This window comes from Nelumbo lutea, chromosome 7, assembly GCF_056320005.1.
Source record: "Nelumbo lutea isolate HS-2025 chromosome 7, American lotus-T2T, whole genome shotgun sequence".
Classification (NCBI taxonomy): domain Eukaryota; kingdom Viridiplantae; phylum Streptophyta; class Magnoliopsida; order Proteales; family Nelumbonaceae; genus Nelumbo; species Nelumbo lutea.
The window spans coordinates 2,503,146-2,519,509 of NC_142690.1; the positions used below are offsets into that span (position 1 = coordinate 2,503,146).

At 40.2% G+C, this 16,364-nt stretch overlaps 1 protein-coding gene across 6 annotated transcripts in view; it reads left to right on the plus strand.

Moving 5' to 3' along the window:
* Positions 1 to 16,364, plus strand: part of LOC148844609 (kinesin-like protein KIN-7K, chloroplastic) — a 76,449-nt gene that overhangs the window by 19,071 nt on the left and 41,014 nt on the right. For all 6 annotated transcript variants that reach the window (XM_088955723.1, XM_088955725.1, XM_088955724.1 and 3 more), the window contains exons 6-7: positions 4,345 to 4,410; positions 4,542 to 4,595. In XM_088955723.1, coding sequence (XP_088811849.1) covers positions 4,345 to 4,410; positions 4,542 to 4,595 — 120 coding nt within the window. The remainder of the gene's footprint in view (positions 1 to 4,344; positions 4,411 to 4,541; positions 4,596 to 16,364) is intronic.

Here is a 16,364-nt window from a genome sequence, read left to right on the forward strand (position 1 = left end):
TGTTGAGGAGAGGTGTATATGGAGCAACCACCAGAGTTTGTTGCTCAAGGGGAGGCTGGTAAGGTGTGCAGGCTCAAAAAGGCAATCTATGGATTGAAACAATCTCCTCGTGCATGGTTCGGCAGGTTCAGTGAAGTGGTGAAGGCCTTTGGGATGAAATAGTGTCAAGTTGATCATTCCGTGTTTGGCTATAACTCAAAAGATGGAAAAATCTCGCTAGTCGTGTATGTGGATGATATTGTCATAACTGGAAGTGACAGCAATGGAATTGACAGGCTGAAAAAAATTCTTACAGGACCACTTCAATACGAAAGATCTGGGGAAGCTAAAGTATTTCTTAGGAATAGAAGTTGCGAGGTCAAAACAGGGGATCAACCTATGTCAGAGGAAATATGTTCTTGATCTACTTGAAGAAACAAGGTTGTTAGGTGCTAAACCAGCAGAGACTCCTACGGAACTCAATGCCAAGTTAAGTGTGGATGTAGGTGAAGAGTTTGATGATCTTGGAAGATACAGAAGGTTGGTGGGAAAGTTGAACTACCTGACCATTACCCGACTAGATATATCATTTGCTGTGAGTGTGGTGAGTCAGTTTATGCAACATCCCCGGGTTCCTCACTGGGAAGCTGTTCTAAGAATTGTTAGGTACCTAAAGGGTGCTCCAGGTTGTGGTTTGTTATACCAAAAAGGAGGACCTCTTGAGATAGTAGGGTACACAAATGCTGATTGGGCTGGCTCTATATCAGACAGGAGGTCAACCACAGGGTATTGTACCTTCCTGGGTGGCAATCTTGTAACTTGGAAGAGCAAGAAGCAAACAGTGGTGGCAAGAAGTAGTGCGGAAGCAGAGTACAGGGCTATGGCCCATACCACATGTGAACTAGTATGGCTGAAGAACCTACTACAGGAGATGGGTTTATCAATTGACAAACCCATGAAACTATACTGTGATAACCAAGCTGCTGTTCACATCTCATCCAATCCTGTATTCCATGAAAGAACTAAACATATTGAGGTGGATTGTCACTTTGTGAGAGAGAAAGTGATAAGTGGGGTAATAACTACATCTCATGTGAGCTTAGGAAATCAGTGGGCAGATATCTTCACAAAAGGCTTGTCTCGGGGAAGAATAGATTACATTTGTAACAAGCTGGGACTATATGATACATACTTTCCAACTTGAGGGGGAGTGCTAGAATGCTCGAGTCAGGGGTATTTTGGTCATTCTGGTGTATCTTATTGAAAGTGAAATGTCTATTGTATCTGAGTTTAAGTTATGTGTCCCATCTTCTATGAGGGACAAAATTGTCTTTCTTGTAACTCAAGTTTTTCATGAATAAAAGTCAAGTGGGTCGGCTAGGAGATTGACTTTTGAACATCCTCTCTTCTAGTTTGGCCGAACACTCTTCTCCTCCCCTTCTTCTTCTTTCTCTTTTCTTTCTTCTTTCTTCTTCTCTACTTTGACCTAGAAACAACTAGGGTTTATTCACAGAAATATTAAATAGAAATTATTAATGGAATAATTTATATTAATATACTATATTATATTATTAATGTACATTAGTTGACATCTTGTCAACAAAATAGGAAAAATTGTCTTTTTTTTTGGTTTATTTGGACCGATTTGGTCAACATTTCCGAAATAAAGGAAATGTCAACCGAAATAATGCAATTTTTATATTACCATCCATTTTCATGTCGGTGAGCCTCGACATCAACATATGTCGGGCGACATTAGCGAAATGTCACGACCTTTGGTTGCAGCAATTAAAACTAGATCACCGGCGTTGTATCCATTGTTGATTTATTGGTGCTTAAATCATTCTCTTATTACTTTCATCCAAGTCCTTTTCGGTCTGCCCTTTGCTCTTATAGCCCCTTCAGCTTGTAACAAATCACTTTTTCTAATAGGTGCTGTAGATGGTCTTCTATTCACATGAAAAAAATCATCTCAATCTCCTTTCTCTCATTTTATCACATAATGGAGCTACTCCTTGGTTCCTTTGTATGACTTCATTTTAAATCTCCTTTCTAACCTTGAATAGAAGGAATGGCAAAACAGGATTCATGTTACCAACCCCATATAATTGGGACAAGGCTTAGATGATGATGATCAGAAACAACATGCACCATGCGACCTTCTGAATATGTTTAGTCAATTCATACATGACTAGTGCAAATAAATAAGGGTTAAGTATTGAGTCTTGGTGAAGGCCCATCATAATTGAAAACTTATGCATCTCTTATAGGTGTTTAACATTGGTTGCTGCGCCCTCATACATGCTCTTAATGGAGCCCATATTAATTGTTTGGCACTCATTTCTTTCCAAAACTCACCATATTATCTTTCTAGTAACTTTTATTATACTTATCCATATGCATGCTCTAAATAATAAAAGTCGAGATCATCATCATCCATGCCTTATCCCAACTATATGCGGTTGACTACATGAATCCTTTTCTTTTGTTCAGCAAATAAGACTTTTAATTCATTGACATTAATTAAGGTACTAGATTTTAAGTTTCTGGACTGTAGTGTCCCAAAATACAAACAATTACAGTTTGGCCCAGAATAAAGTATGTCTATTTGGTCCCTGTTTAGCTAAGACATCCGCCAAACCATTTGCTGTCCTTTTTATCCAACCAAACTGAGGGTTAAACCTCCTTGCAAGTAGGTCAATTTCTCTGAAGATAAATTTGAGCTTCCAAGGTGCTGAACTGGTTTGCTTTGCCCAAGATATGACCAGTAGTGAATCTCCTTCAATTTCTAAATCTGTTGCTCCAATCTGCTCAGCCAGTTTCAAGCCTTGTAGGAGAGCCAGAGTTTCATGAATCCTGTTTCGCCAATCCGTTCTATTTAAAGCCATATCCACTGTTAAATTATTAGTGCTTAAATCATTTCTTACTAATACCCATGTCCTTTTTGGTCTACCCTTAGTCGTTAACAAATCACTTCTTCTAAGTGGTACCATTGATGGTTTTCTATGCTAAATAATAAAAATTGAGATGGTTTCCCAAAATTATGTTGTAAATGATAAAAGATCAACTACTTATTTGTGCGAGGGGATCATTAAAGGAAATTGAACCTAGTCAAAAGAGCCTATATGATTGTAACTGAGATGGGCAAAAATTAAAATGAATATTACTGATAAAAATAAAATAAAAATGAGAGCTTCCAAGGGAACTTAAGAGTAGCCCTAAGATGCAATGAGATTGATGAAAAGAAACTCCACAGAAATGGTCTAGTCATTTTCAATGAACAAACCCCAATGTTTGTATCCTTTCCTACTCTCTTTTACTTTCGACACTGAACATAGTGCTTTGTAATGATTAAATAAAATAAATGAAGACCAATGAGGACACAAGATATAATAAAATTAAAGAACATGAATATATCCTTATCTCTGTTTATATGTTTCTTGTTTGGTCAGTAACAGATAGCTTTTATTAGAAACATATGCATAAATTATCAAGAATATGACCATCTAATCCCCAGGAAACAATGGGTGAGCAAAAGAGAAACAACAAAAGCTACCAATAAACACAAGAGCAAATACACATAAGAGAATGACTTCTGTGCTCAAGGTCTAGTCTCACCACACAAACTCTCTCTGCCTTACTTTCGTCTTAGCCATATTGTCTGCAAGAGAGTTAGCAGACCATGGGATCCATCTGAATGAGCTATTCATTTTGGGTGCAAAAATTGTTGCTACCTTGGTATGATGATGCAAATAACAGGGCCCTCTGAGAAGTTACACATACAGCTTATAACTACATGGTAGCTCCAATAGAGAAGCAAGATCTTTGTTAGCTAACTATAACTGCTTGTTCTGGTATACTCCAAGGAATGCAAATAGATAGCATGGCTGATTCTCTACCTGGGAAAGAGGTTACAAAGGGATAATTTGGTTAGAGGGAAGCAGGCCCAAGGGGTAATTTGTAAGACTCCGATACTCTTCATAATGCTTACATAATCGTCCCAATGTTATCGTAATTGTCTCTTCCATTTCAACCATTTTGGAATTCTTGTAGTTCTCTAAATTTTATAAATTAATATTATTGTGGTTTACTGTTGCTGTTAGAAAAAGCCTCAGCTCCAATAGAACCCACTAACCTAGTGTGTGGATGTTGCATTTTTATCTCTCAGACAAAATTTATTTCTTTTAATGCTGAAGAATATGTAACAGTCAAGCTTATGGTTTTTATATAATGCTCTTCAACATATTTTTAATCATTTTTCTTCCAATATATAAGCCATGGTGTGGGATGTAGTTGATGCATAAGAATTAATGAAGCTGTTTGGTTTGAAACAATATTCTTATTGTTGTAATGCACAAATGATAGGGTGATCAAAGGTCCCCTGGAATCATACCCTTGGCTGTGAAGGATGCTTTTAGTATCATTCAAGAGGTATCATAAATTGGTTACTTCTTATTGTTCTATATTTTTGCTGCAATTGTACACTTTATTATTCCTCAATAAAAATATATGTTTTTATTTATTAAATGTGCTAGTTAATTTGATGCTCATCTTTGTCCTAGACTCCAAATCGGGAATTTCTTCTTCGAGTGTCATATGTGGAAATCTACAATGAGGTCAGTTTCTTTAGTTTTTATCAAATTATTTGCTTCATTTTGTGATTTATATGGTCATGAATAAATAATTTAATGGTTTTGTCTTTGGAGTTTCTTAAGTTGAAGCTCTCAGTTTAATGTAATACTTGTATTATGTATTTTCTCAGTTAGAATGTTAGAATGAAGTCTCTTTGTATGAGTGTTTGGCTGATAAGAGTTCTTATTAGCCCATACTTAAGTTTAAGTTATCCTGTAACTGGGCCTGTGTTAATGGGCCTAAGCCTGTTTAATGTTTTAAGTTAACTGGATGTCCCATCACTAATCAGGGGCATTCTAGTAATTACTTGTATCATTGTACTACATTCAAATGTAAATAATAGCATGGTCGACTGGGCATTACAGTTCGACATTCACAGCATATCAATGGTGTTCTTCTCCTCTCCTCTACTTCGAGTACAACTCTCAAGCTCACATGGTATCAGAGCACTAGCTTCTCTTTGGTTTCAGCCAGTGCACTAGCTTCTACTCTCTCTTCACTTGCTGTTCTTTCCATCTTCTTTCTTCTTTTCTGGGTTGCTGAAAAAACTAGGGTTGTAAGAGAACAAAGCAGATTCGAACCTAGGGTTTCCCTTGGTTGTAGGGCTCACGGGAGGTAAGGCCCAGAAGTGGATGTCCTATTAGGTTCTTTTCTCAGCAAATAGTAGCTATTTGGCTACTAAGAGAGGTCTGTATAGGACAGACCTAGTTGAGGACTGATTTCAGCAGTCCTAGCTCTAGCCAAAAGGGGGAGAGCTTCTCCACAACTGCAGCTTCGAAGCCCCAGCAAAACCAGCATAGCACAGTGGTAAACAGCTCCAAGTTCAGGTTGGTTATCAGTCTGGAACCTCTCACCACTGCTGTACCCGAACTGCTTCGGCTCAAGTGAAGATTACCTAGGGAGCTGCCAGCTCCAGATTGTCCAGCACTGTGAACACTTCGGCGAGCTCTAAACCTACTCTAAGACTGAAGTCAGCATGTCCCCACTATCCGGAGAAGTTTCCTCTAGAGATAACAGACCTGCCGCAAGGTTCTCTAACCTGGAAAACCCTAATTTGCACAGTTTACAGATTACAAACGTGTTGCTAGATGAGTATAACTTCAGAGAGTTGTTCGTCTCAGCAAGGCTGTTTGGACCAAGTACATTGGGCTTCACAATGTCGTGAAAGAACCTGAAGTTGGCAGCTACTTTGAGAAAGGACAAAAGACAACATAAGGGTCACACAACAAGTGGAATCTTTCCACCAATAACAGTAGTGACAACTCACAAAGTACTCTAACAGTGTCCTCTTCCTCCACAGGGCAGGCTGCCAACTACTTTGGACCAAGTACATTGGGCTTCACGGCTAGTGAGGTAGAGATTCTCAGCTGGGCATTAGCCCGTCTGAAGAACAATTCTTTAGCTTCCACCTCTCTTGCCAGATCAGATAAAGTCTCTGCCTTTAGTGCAACTAGTTCCATTGATTCCACCTCTTGGGTGATTGATTCCGAAGCAACTGACCATATGACACATATGTCCTCCTTATTCTCTTCATATCATTTGTTGTCTGGCCAGGATAAGATGAGAGTGGCTGATGGGTCTCTCTCCACCATCTCTAGAAAGGGGGTGGTTGACCTAAAAAGGACCTCTCTCTTAAATCAGTCTTACATGTTCCTAGTCTTACCTCAAATCTTCTGTCTGTTTCAAAGCTTACAAAAAATTTGAACTGTAGTATAACTTCTTTTCCTACTCATTGTGTCTTCCAGGACAAATTGACGAGGAGAACGATTGGGAGTGGTCATGAGTATGGGGGCCTCTACTATTTTGATGCAGACATCGGCTCAGCCCTACAAGCTTCGGCTACCACTAGTCCGGAAAGTGTGGAGTCAATAGCTAGGCTGCACCTGTGGCATGCTAGGCTAGGTCATGTGTCTTTCTCTTCTTCAGCAATGTTGTTTCCTGAATAGTTTAAGGGAATTCCAAGTCAGAGTTTAATTTGTGATGTGTGTCAAATGTCAAAACAATGTAGAATAGTCTATCCAACTTCTAGTAACGAAATTCGAGCTCCTTTTGATTTGGTTCATTCTGATGTTTGGGGACCTTCACCCATTGTTTCCATTGATGGCTTCCGTTACTTTATCAGTTTTATTGACCATTATTCTCGGTGCACATGGATTTATCTATTAAAAGGACGAGATGGAGTACCACGGATAACTATGGCTTTTTGCAAGATGATTGATAAGAAGATTAAGCAATTCCGGTCAGACAATGCGGCTGAATACTTTGAAAGATCCCTAAACTCATTCATGGAAAATGCAGGCATGTTACACCAATCATCCTGTGCTAACACCCCTCAGCAAAATAGGGTTGCTGAACGCAAGAACAGGCACCTATTGGAGACAGCTTGAGCCCTACTATTCCAGCACAAAGTGCCCAAGCAATATTGGTCTCAAGCTATACTCACTGCATCATACCTGATAAATTGGATGCCATCTAAGGTATTGGGTATGAAGACTCCTTTCTCTATTTTGTGTCCCACTCTTCTAGAATTTCCTCTTCCCCCATGGGTTTTTGGCTGTACATGCTTTATACATGTGAAGGATCCAAAGAAAACCAAGTTGGATCCCAAGGCTACAAAGGGAATATTTTTGGGGTACTCTCCTATACAAAAGGGGTACAAGTGTTATAATCCTGTCTCCAAGAAAAAGTATGTCACCAGAGATGCAGTCTTTTTGGAGTCTCAACCCTATTTCCAGTATTCTCAGAATCCTCTTCAGGGGGAGACTAGTGGGTTGGAAGAGGATTCTCATTCTCCCTTCTTTTTTGTTCCCCTTTCATCACCTTCCACTACTCCTAGCTGTGACATTCCGGGTCAACCTAGTGAGGCTCCCATTGTGCTAGTTACTTCTCCTGATACAACAAATGCTCCTGAAGGTTCCAGTAGGCAAGAGAAAGAGATACTTACATACAACAGAAGGAAGAAGGACCCTCAACCTCATGATTGCAACCAGTTGAACTCAGACCAATCTGTCTCTACAATCCAAGGTAATTCTGGCTCACACACTTCGGATTTGGATCCTATTGCTCTCTATAAGCCTGCTTGTTCTTGTACCACCTGGCATCCCATTGCTGATTTTGTTTCTTACTCACACTTATCTCTTGCCTATCACTCATTTATGTTTGCTCTTTCCTCTGTATGTGTCCCTTCCAGGTACTCAAAGGTGGCATCTGATCCAAGGTGGAAAGAAGCCATGAATGAAGAGATGAAAGCCCTAATGAAAGCAAGAACGTGGGAATTAGTGGACTTGTCAGAGGGGAAAGGCACTATTGGGTGCAAGTGGGTATTCACAGTAAAGCATAGGGAAGATGGGTCAATCGAGAGGTACAAGGCCAGACTTGTGGCAAAGGGATTTACACAAAAGGAAGGAATTGACTACAAAGAAACCTTTGCCCCAATAGCAAAGCTCAACACAATCCGGGTTCTACTATCACTAGCAGCAAATTTCTCTTGGGAACTCCATCAACTGGATGTGAAGAATGCCTTCCTAAATGGTGATATTCAAGGTATTCATGGAGCCTCCACCAGCCTATGATGTTGGAAAGGTGTGTAAACTAAGGAAAGCATTATATGGCTTGAAACAGTCTCCTCGGGCATGGTTTGAGAGACTTTGTATGGCCATGAACAAAGTGGGGTACACTCAGAGCAGTGTAGATCATACATTGTTTACAAGGAGACAGGATGACAAATTTACGACACTCATTGTTTATGTGGATGATATGGTGATTACTTGGAAGAGATGAAGAGGCTGAAGGAGTTCTTAGCTTCAGAATTTGAGATCAAAAACCTGGGAAATCTGAGATATTTTCTTGGGATCAAGAGAAGGAATCTACATATGTCAGCGGAAATATGTGCTAGATGTCCTAGAGGAAACAGGCATGATGGGGTGCAGGCCAGCAGACACTCCAATAGAACTGAACCATGGACTACAATAATCAATGGGTGAGAAATACTGTGATAAAGAGAGGTACCAAAAATTGGTAGGAAAGCTGATATACTTATCCCTTACTCGGCCAGACATTGCCCATGCAGTGTATGTTGTCAGTCAATTCATGCACTCACCAAAGATTCGCCATATGAGAGCAGTGGAAAGAATTCTCAGGTAGTTGAAGACTTGCCCAGGGAAAGGAATTCTATTAAGGAAAAACAATAGACTTGAAATTGAAGCCTACACTGATGCAGATTGGACTGGGTCTGTTGGAGACAGAAAATCAACCTCAGGTTACTGTACATTCTTGGGAGGAAACCTGGTCACATGGCGTAGTAAGAAGCATAATGTAGTGGCTAGATCAAGTGCAGAAGCAGAATACCGAGTTGTGGCACACGGGGTTGCTGAACTCTTATGGCTCAGAACTCTTCTTAATGAGCTTGGTATTAAAGCTGAGGGTCCTCTCAGGCTGTATTGTGATAATAAAGTTGCTATCAACATTGCCAACAATCCCGTGCAGCATGACATGACAAAACATATTGAAATTGATTGAACACTTTGTCAGAGAGAGAATTGTCTCGGGAGAACTCTGTGTGCCTTATACTCCATCAGAGATGCAAATTGCAGATGTATTGACTAAAGGGCTGGCAGCAACAAAGTCCATGGACATACTTGGCAAGCTAAACATGATTGATATCCATGCTTAGCTTAAGGGGGAGTGTTAGAATGTTAGAATGAAGTCTCTTTGTATGAGTGTTCGGCTGATAAGAGTTCTTATTAGCCCATACTTAAGTTTAAGTTATCCTGTAACTGGGCCTGTGTTAATGGGCCTAAGCCTGTTTAATGTTTTAAGTTAATTGGGTGTCCCATCACTAATCAGGGGCATTACTTGTATCATTGTACTACATTCAAATATAAATAATAGCATGGTTGACTGGGCAGTACAGTTCGACATTCACAGCATATCAGTGGTGTTCTTCTCCTCTCCTCTACTTCGAGTACAACTCTCAAGCTCACATTCTCCTTTTTCTATTTAATTTAGGATTTTTTTGTTTTTACTTTTTTTTTTTAATTTTGAGCTATGGGGATTTCTATGATGACTCGTTTCAAGTAAAGCATCTTGAACAAGAGAGAGTTCAAGTGGAGTTGAAGATTTGGGTGTATGTTTCAGTCTGAGAATCCTAGGAATTGGTTCTCGAGTTTGAGAACCAAGATTGTTAGTGCGGATCTTAAGGAGGGTGATCAATGCGGCAACCACAATGATAATTTTGATATAAGGAAACAATGCGGTGGAAGGAAGGATTAAGACAAGGTTTGGCCAGCAAGCAGGTAAAGTTTATTTATTTTTGGTGATTTCGTAGTTGAGCTCTCTTCCATTTTGTCACAACCATGGAATTTGGAGGTGGAGCACCAAGGGCCTGTTTGTTCAGAAGGTCAGAAGGAGGGAAGGGAGGTGGGTTGTAGGGAAGCGGTTAGTAAGGTGGGAAGCGGAGGGCAAGGAAGGAATGTTAGGTAGGGCTGGTTTGGAGGGGGATGATGACAAGAGACCGAATGCTTTTGGTTGTGTTGAGGATTCGAAATAGCGAAAGAGCTTCTGGACAAGGATGAAAAAACTGACTCATCAATAGAGTGCGAGAATTTCCAAAAGTTTGAAGTTTCAATTGGTAGGATTGAAGTTCATCCAGGTCAGAGAAGAAGTGTGAACAAGGAAGGAGATGTTGAACCTCTAAGGGGTGAAGAAAGCCAAAGAGACAAGAAAGTTTCATTTTGTCCATGTGTCAAAGGTTTTCTCGAGCCTAAAAGACAGATTGATTGGGGTAGGTCCTTCCAATAAATATAAGAGTCTACAAGAGGAAGAGATTAAAAGTTCTAGAATCGAGAAGAAGGGTGATGAAAGGAGGGGCGAGGAGCTTCAAGCTATGTAGTAGGGGAGATAACGTTGGCCTTGACAAAGGAAGGTCTGGAGGTTAGGCCAAGGTTTGGGGATAAGGAGGAGGAAGGTCAAGCTGGTGAGAGTAGTCTCACTTTGTCTCAACAAGCTGGAAAGGAGGGGGATAGTGGAGATTAAGGACCTGGTTGACAAGGAGGTTAGAATTGGCAAGAGTTTAGGGCTTTTTTTGGGGGGAGGTGAGGAGTTCAATAGAAGAACTATCGAAATATTTGAAAAGAGAATGAAGAGCTTGTTACGGAAAGAGGAAAATGCTTGGGATGAGGATGCTGATGGGTATGACGAGATGTTTGAAGCTGAAGGCTAGCTACTTTTTGAAGTGTGTGTGTGGGGGGGAGGTTCTTTGTTTTTTTTTTGTTAGTTTTGTGTCTTTGTAATCCTTCTATTATGAGTTGGATCAGGTGTTATCTTAACACCCCTTTTTGGGTTGTAATCATTTTTTTTATCAATAAAATTTTATTTTTACTTTTCAAAAAAGAGCCATGGGGATAATTTGGTCACTGTACATTTTTATGTGGGCTTCAGCCATTGTAAGTTGTTACTTTGCTGTGTAGTGGGTCATTGTGATGTCGTTAGTGTTAGGTTAACGTTTTTATGTAATAGGGACCATAGGGTCAACAGACTATATCTTTTTAATTATTTCATACCTGTTCTATCCTGAAGTTCACACCTAAACCAGCAATCTTTAATTGAAAATCCAACCAAGAATGTTCATCCAATTGGCCAAATTGAGTTCTCTAATGGAGGTCACAATGCTCCTTTTTTCTATAGCTTTTTGACACTCTGTCCTAGATCAATTAGGCACTACAAAGCATTGGTTCGATTTATCCTTTAGGGATGGTCGTACCATGCATTCTAAGATCTCAAAATATCTCATATATTATGCAAAGAAAGTTTCTAAGAGGGGTTTGAGATCCTATTAGGGTTTTCCGGAAGATACCATAACTCTTTGCTCTTGGATTAGAATCTTCCATCTACTCTCTAATCTATGGTTAGGATTAGAAAGACTTCCTAAAACTGCAAAGAGATTACACATTAAGTCCTACAAATTATCGCATTGGCCTCTACATGCAAAGTAAAATTACAGTTCAATCCTTCTACCACATTGGGTCCAATCAGGTCCCACGAAGTTAGAGTTTGGTTTCTCACTTGTCTTTGATCAAAGACAATGATTTCCATGTACTAGTAGGGATGTCAATGGGTTGAGTTAGACGGTAAATTCAACTTGACCCAACCCTATAGGGCTGGGTTAGGGTTAGGTTTATTTAGATGTAGGGTTGGATCAATGTTTTAAAATGCAGAAGCATGACGTGAGGCGTTTCACTACCTAGAGGCATGAGGTGTAAGCCTCTTGAACACAGGCGTAAGCCTCCTTAAGAGGAGGGGGGCTAGGATGAGGATGAAGAGGAAGGGGGGATCTCATTTTTTCTTTATTTTTAATAATAATCTTTTATATTGAGAAGAACAAAGATGCATAACATTAGTTGAAAGGGGGGGTCTGGGGGGCAAAGCCCCCCAACTGAAGGGGGTGGGGGGGTTTGGGGTGCGAAGCCCCCCAATCGAAGGGGCAGGGGGCAAAGTGGCAAACCACCTTCTTTCCCCTTATATTTTCTTCCCTTCCCTTCCCTTTTCTCTTTTTTTCATTTTTCTTTTTTTCTGTCTTTTTATATAAGATGTGCATGAGGTGCATGAGACATATGCCTCTAGCACGCCTCATGAAAAAAGTGCAAGAGGCGCCTGAGGCATATGCCTCAGAGGTGTTAGCGCCTCTGGCATACGCCTCAGGGTGTTTTGGGAGCGCCTTGCCTGGAGGTGCACCTCTAAGCATACGTCTCCCATGCCTTTTAAATCACTGGGTTGGATTATGGTTTTGATTCTTTAACCTGAGTTAGGTTCAAGTTTTAGTTGACCCACCTTGCTAGGTCATGATACCCTTACATATTTATAGGGTATTCTTGTAATTTGTTGATTTATAATTCCACAGCCTTAAAACTTAGGATTTCTTTTCATATTTATTTTGGATTTTCTTCTTTCACTAATGAAGAAAGTGACACCTTAGAATCTATATACCAAATTCCAATTTAAATTTAATGGCTTTTCAGGTTTTCAAAATTTGTTATAAAAAATACAATTGAAAAGATGCATGTCGGTTTTGGGTTTGAACCCTATACGGTCAAGGCAATATATCATGAGAAGCAGGGTTCTTAGGGGGGGTGTGAGATCCTATTAGGGTTTCCATCCTTAAGATTAAGGTTTTCTAGGAGACACCATATCTCTCTACTTTTGGATTGGAATCTTCCATGCACTCTCTCTAATATATGGTTGGGATTAGGGCTTCCTAAAGCTGTAAAGATGTTCAACTACACATTTGCAATCAAGTCCTTAAGTCTTGAAAATTATTACATCGGCCCCTACGTGCAAACTAAAATTACAATTCAGTCCTTCTGTACAACAATGTTCGAATTTAGTTTTCAAACCACATAAAAAGTCATTATCTCGACCAACCACCATAGTTTTGGTTTTGACCAAGAGTTTTGCTCTCATTAAGAAACCTCCTAAAATTCAGTTTCTTGCTTTGAAACTTTTTCAAAACAATTGATAGCATTTAATTCTTTGACACAAACTATTTGCTTCAAAGAAAGAGGCCCAATTGCTGTTTATCTCCAAAAAGGTGTATTCTTTGCAAAGTTGATGGGGAAACAGGTTACCACATTATGGTTACTTGTCCAGTTACTAAGACTGTTTGGGAATGGGTGTTTTCCCTTTTTGGGAATACTTGGAATCCCCCGTGAGTGTGAAAGAATGGTAGGATCCATCTAATGGACGCCATGAAGGGTGCGGAATGGGTGGGCGAATTTCAAAAAAATTTCCTACCTTCTTCCAACTGGGAATCATATTCCCTAAATTTAGAATACATTATTCAAGGATTCTACTTGAACCATAATCAAACCAGATCTGAACAAAAAGGAAGCAGGAAAGATTATACCTGATCCGGAGAAACAATATCTCCCAAAGTTGGTGTTCACGCCCAAAGAAGAAACCAAGATCCGCTCCTGCTGAAAATGACACAACTGTGGATAGAACGGAACCAGCAGGGTGCGTCCTACACACTGGATTCTTCGCAAGAATCCTCTGGAAACCTTGAACACCGAATCTTTTGGTCTTTCTTGCAAGACTATTGTCAAGAACTGATTTCTTGACTTCCTGTTGTTGCAAAGATCCAATCTTCCAACAGGGAATGGCGGCTACTGGAGGAGGAGAAATCCAGGGACGAAGAGGGCAAAACTGTCTCTTCTCTCTGGAGTCTGTGAGAGATCAAATCTCAATTCGCAGGAGGTGTCTCTTGCATACAAAACCCTAGTTCAAAATCTGATATTTCTCTTAGGGTTTTCTCCTCTTTCTTCTTGATTAAGAAACCTCCCAATATTTTGGGAGTTATCCCAATCCAAATCAGTATTTGGATAGGGGATAATCTTAATCCTATCTGCAGATTAAGTTAGTTAACTCCTGATCTTATCAGGAGGTTACCAGATTCAAATCTAATTTGAATTTGGTTTCTTAGAGTGGATAAGGTTAAAGACCCAATCCTTTTACTAACATTAATCTCAGATTCGCCCCATGAATAGGTGATCATATCAGCCCAGTTCGAAATGGGCTTTTGGCCCATTAAGTGTTCAGTGTTTAACCAGTTTCCAATCTACTGCCCAGTTGGGCTTCTTTGTATGGCGTGGGACCTAAGCATTGATCTACACACCAGCCATATGGGTTCGGCCTAGCCTTTATTACAAGGCCCAGCCAAATTCACTGAAAGACTCAGTGACCCCCTTGAGCCCATCACATGGACCCTATGGGCCCAACACTTACATTAAGTGGTCTCTGGGCCAAGCCATCTTATAAAAACCCAGGGACTGTGGGCAGGTGCAAGATTAGCCCATCAGGTATTATCCTAAATGGTCTTACACTTAACCTCTCAGCCCTTAATGATCAAGCACTGCCCGACAAGAGAAGACCTCTCTCTCGGCTGCAAGGAACAGTGCCGCACTCTCTACTCACATAGATACCGGGAATTAAAACCTTTTGCAAATCTTTTGAAACCGTACATATGCATATATATATATATATATATATATATATATATTAATTTTGCAAAACAAAATTCCAACGATTGAAATCAACTGCCGGCAGTTTGGTTTCCATCAGAGAGTGCATTCCCGATCATTACCATTGTCCGACAAAGGGGCTGATCCTGTCACTATGACCACTCACTCAGCTGAATTCTCAGACTGCCCCAACATGTCCAGGTTTTGACCCCTACTAAGGATCTCACTGATTGACACATCAAAGATAGCCCGATCCGACACCTTGTGATGTGTCATAATCAAGTCTAGGGGTCAGGTGTAACTTTCCAGTTTTGCCCATTTGTCTCCAAGGTCTAGGGCAATACTGGAAATCTGGTCCGGTTCAAGGGTTCAAGCAATCCCATACTGCATGTGCCTTGGGTCTTACCCTGATGGCCGAAACAAGCCATCCCAACACTTGGTGGCACATCAATATCAGCCCTGGCAGGATAAATCTCCCCTGACTTATCCAATGGCTGTGAACATTTAAAACTAACACAAGTTTCTTTAAGTGTCCAGTTTTTGGGTCTTACACAGAATTATACCAAACAACATGAATCAAACATGCACTTTAATTTATTTCCACTAAATAACAAAAGTACATCAAATCCGATTGAAGCTAAGGGCATACAAGACTGTCTAACAGAGTGTGCAACACTTGTTCTCTCCCTCATTCTTTAGATGGCCTAAGAAAAGGGGGAGGTTATGTGGAGAAGTATTAGGGCTGCAGTGTGCTGGTCAATATGGGAAGAAAAAAATTCACGAATTTTTTCAGATAAGGAAAGAACCACAGAAAACCTAATAGACTTGATACATTCAAGGGTAGTTCACTGGCTGAAATCAATGGAGATATTCTCTGAATTTTCTATGGCAGACTTGTTGGGAAAGTGGAAAGAGGTAGCTATTGCTACTCTTTGTAAAAGGACCTGTAGACCATCTTGGACCCCCCCTCCCGCCAGATTCATAAAACTGAACTTTGATGGATGTAGCTTAAGGAATCCGGGGCCTTCTGGGATAGGGGGTGTTTTCGGGAATGAGGAGGGGTATATTATTGCCATGTTCTCTGGGCCAATTGGAGAGGGTGACTCTCTTAGGGCCAAAATTCTAGCAGTTCTTGAAGGAATCCAAATAGCAAGAGAATTAAGCATCAGATGTCTAGTTTTTGAGGGGGACTCGGAGGTGGTGATTAGGTGGCTAAAAGGAGATATCAGTGGCTTGTGGAGCTACAACAATGAGAAGAAAAAATTTAATTGGCTGAGTAAGGACTTAGAGGTGCAATACAGCTGGGTGAAGAGAAGTGCTAACTTAATGGCTGATGGGTTAGCTAAGTAAGGGGTGGCTAAGGATTCGTTGTTTTGGGCAAACTTTTAGTGTCTTCTTTGTCATTTTGATGTTGGGGAGTTAAGATAGCTTACCTCCCCTTTTTTTTTGTAATTAAATTTCACAAGTATTATTCATTAATAAAGCTTTATGTTATTGATCAAAAAATTTAATCGCCCGAGTATATTAGGGATTCACAATTCAATCAAAGATGCTACAGGAAAAGCCTTAAAAACTTTCCTGTGAGTTATAGTGCACAAGGACTCTTTCCATATTCATCCAAAAGTCCTTTGAAACCCAAATACTAGAATCCTAGTGCAACTAGGATTCCTCCCTATCCCTAAGTGTCATAGTTCAACAAGGATTCTTCCATATTCATTTTGGTGTTACCTAGGGACTCAT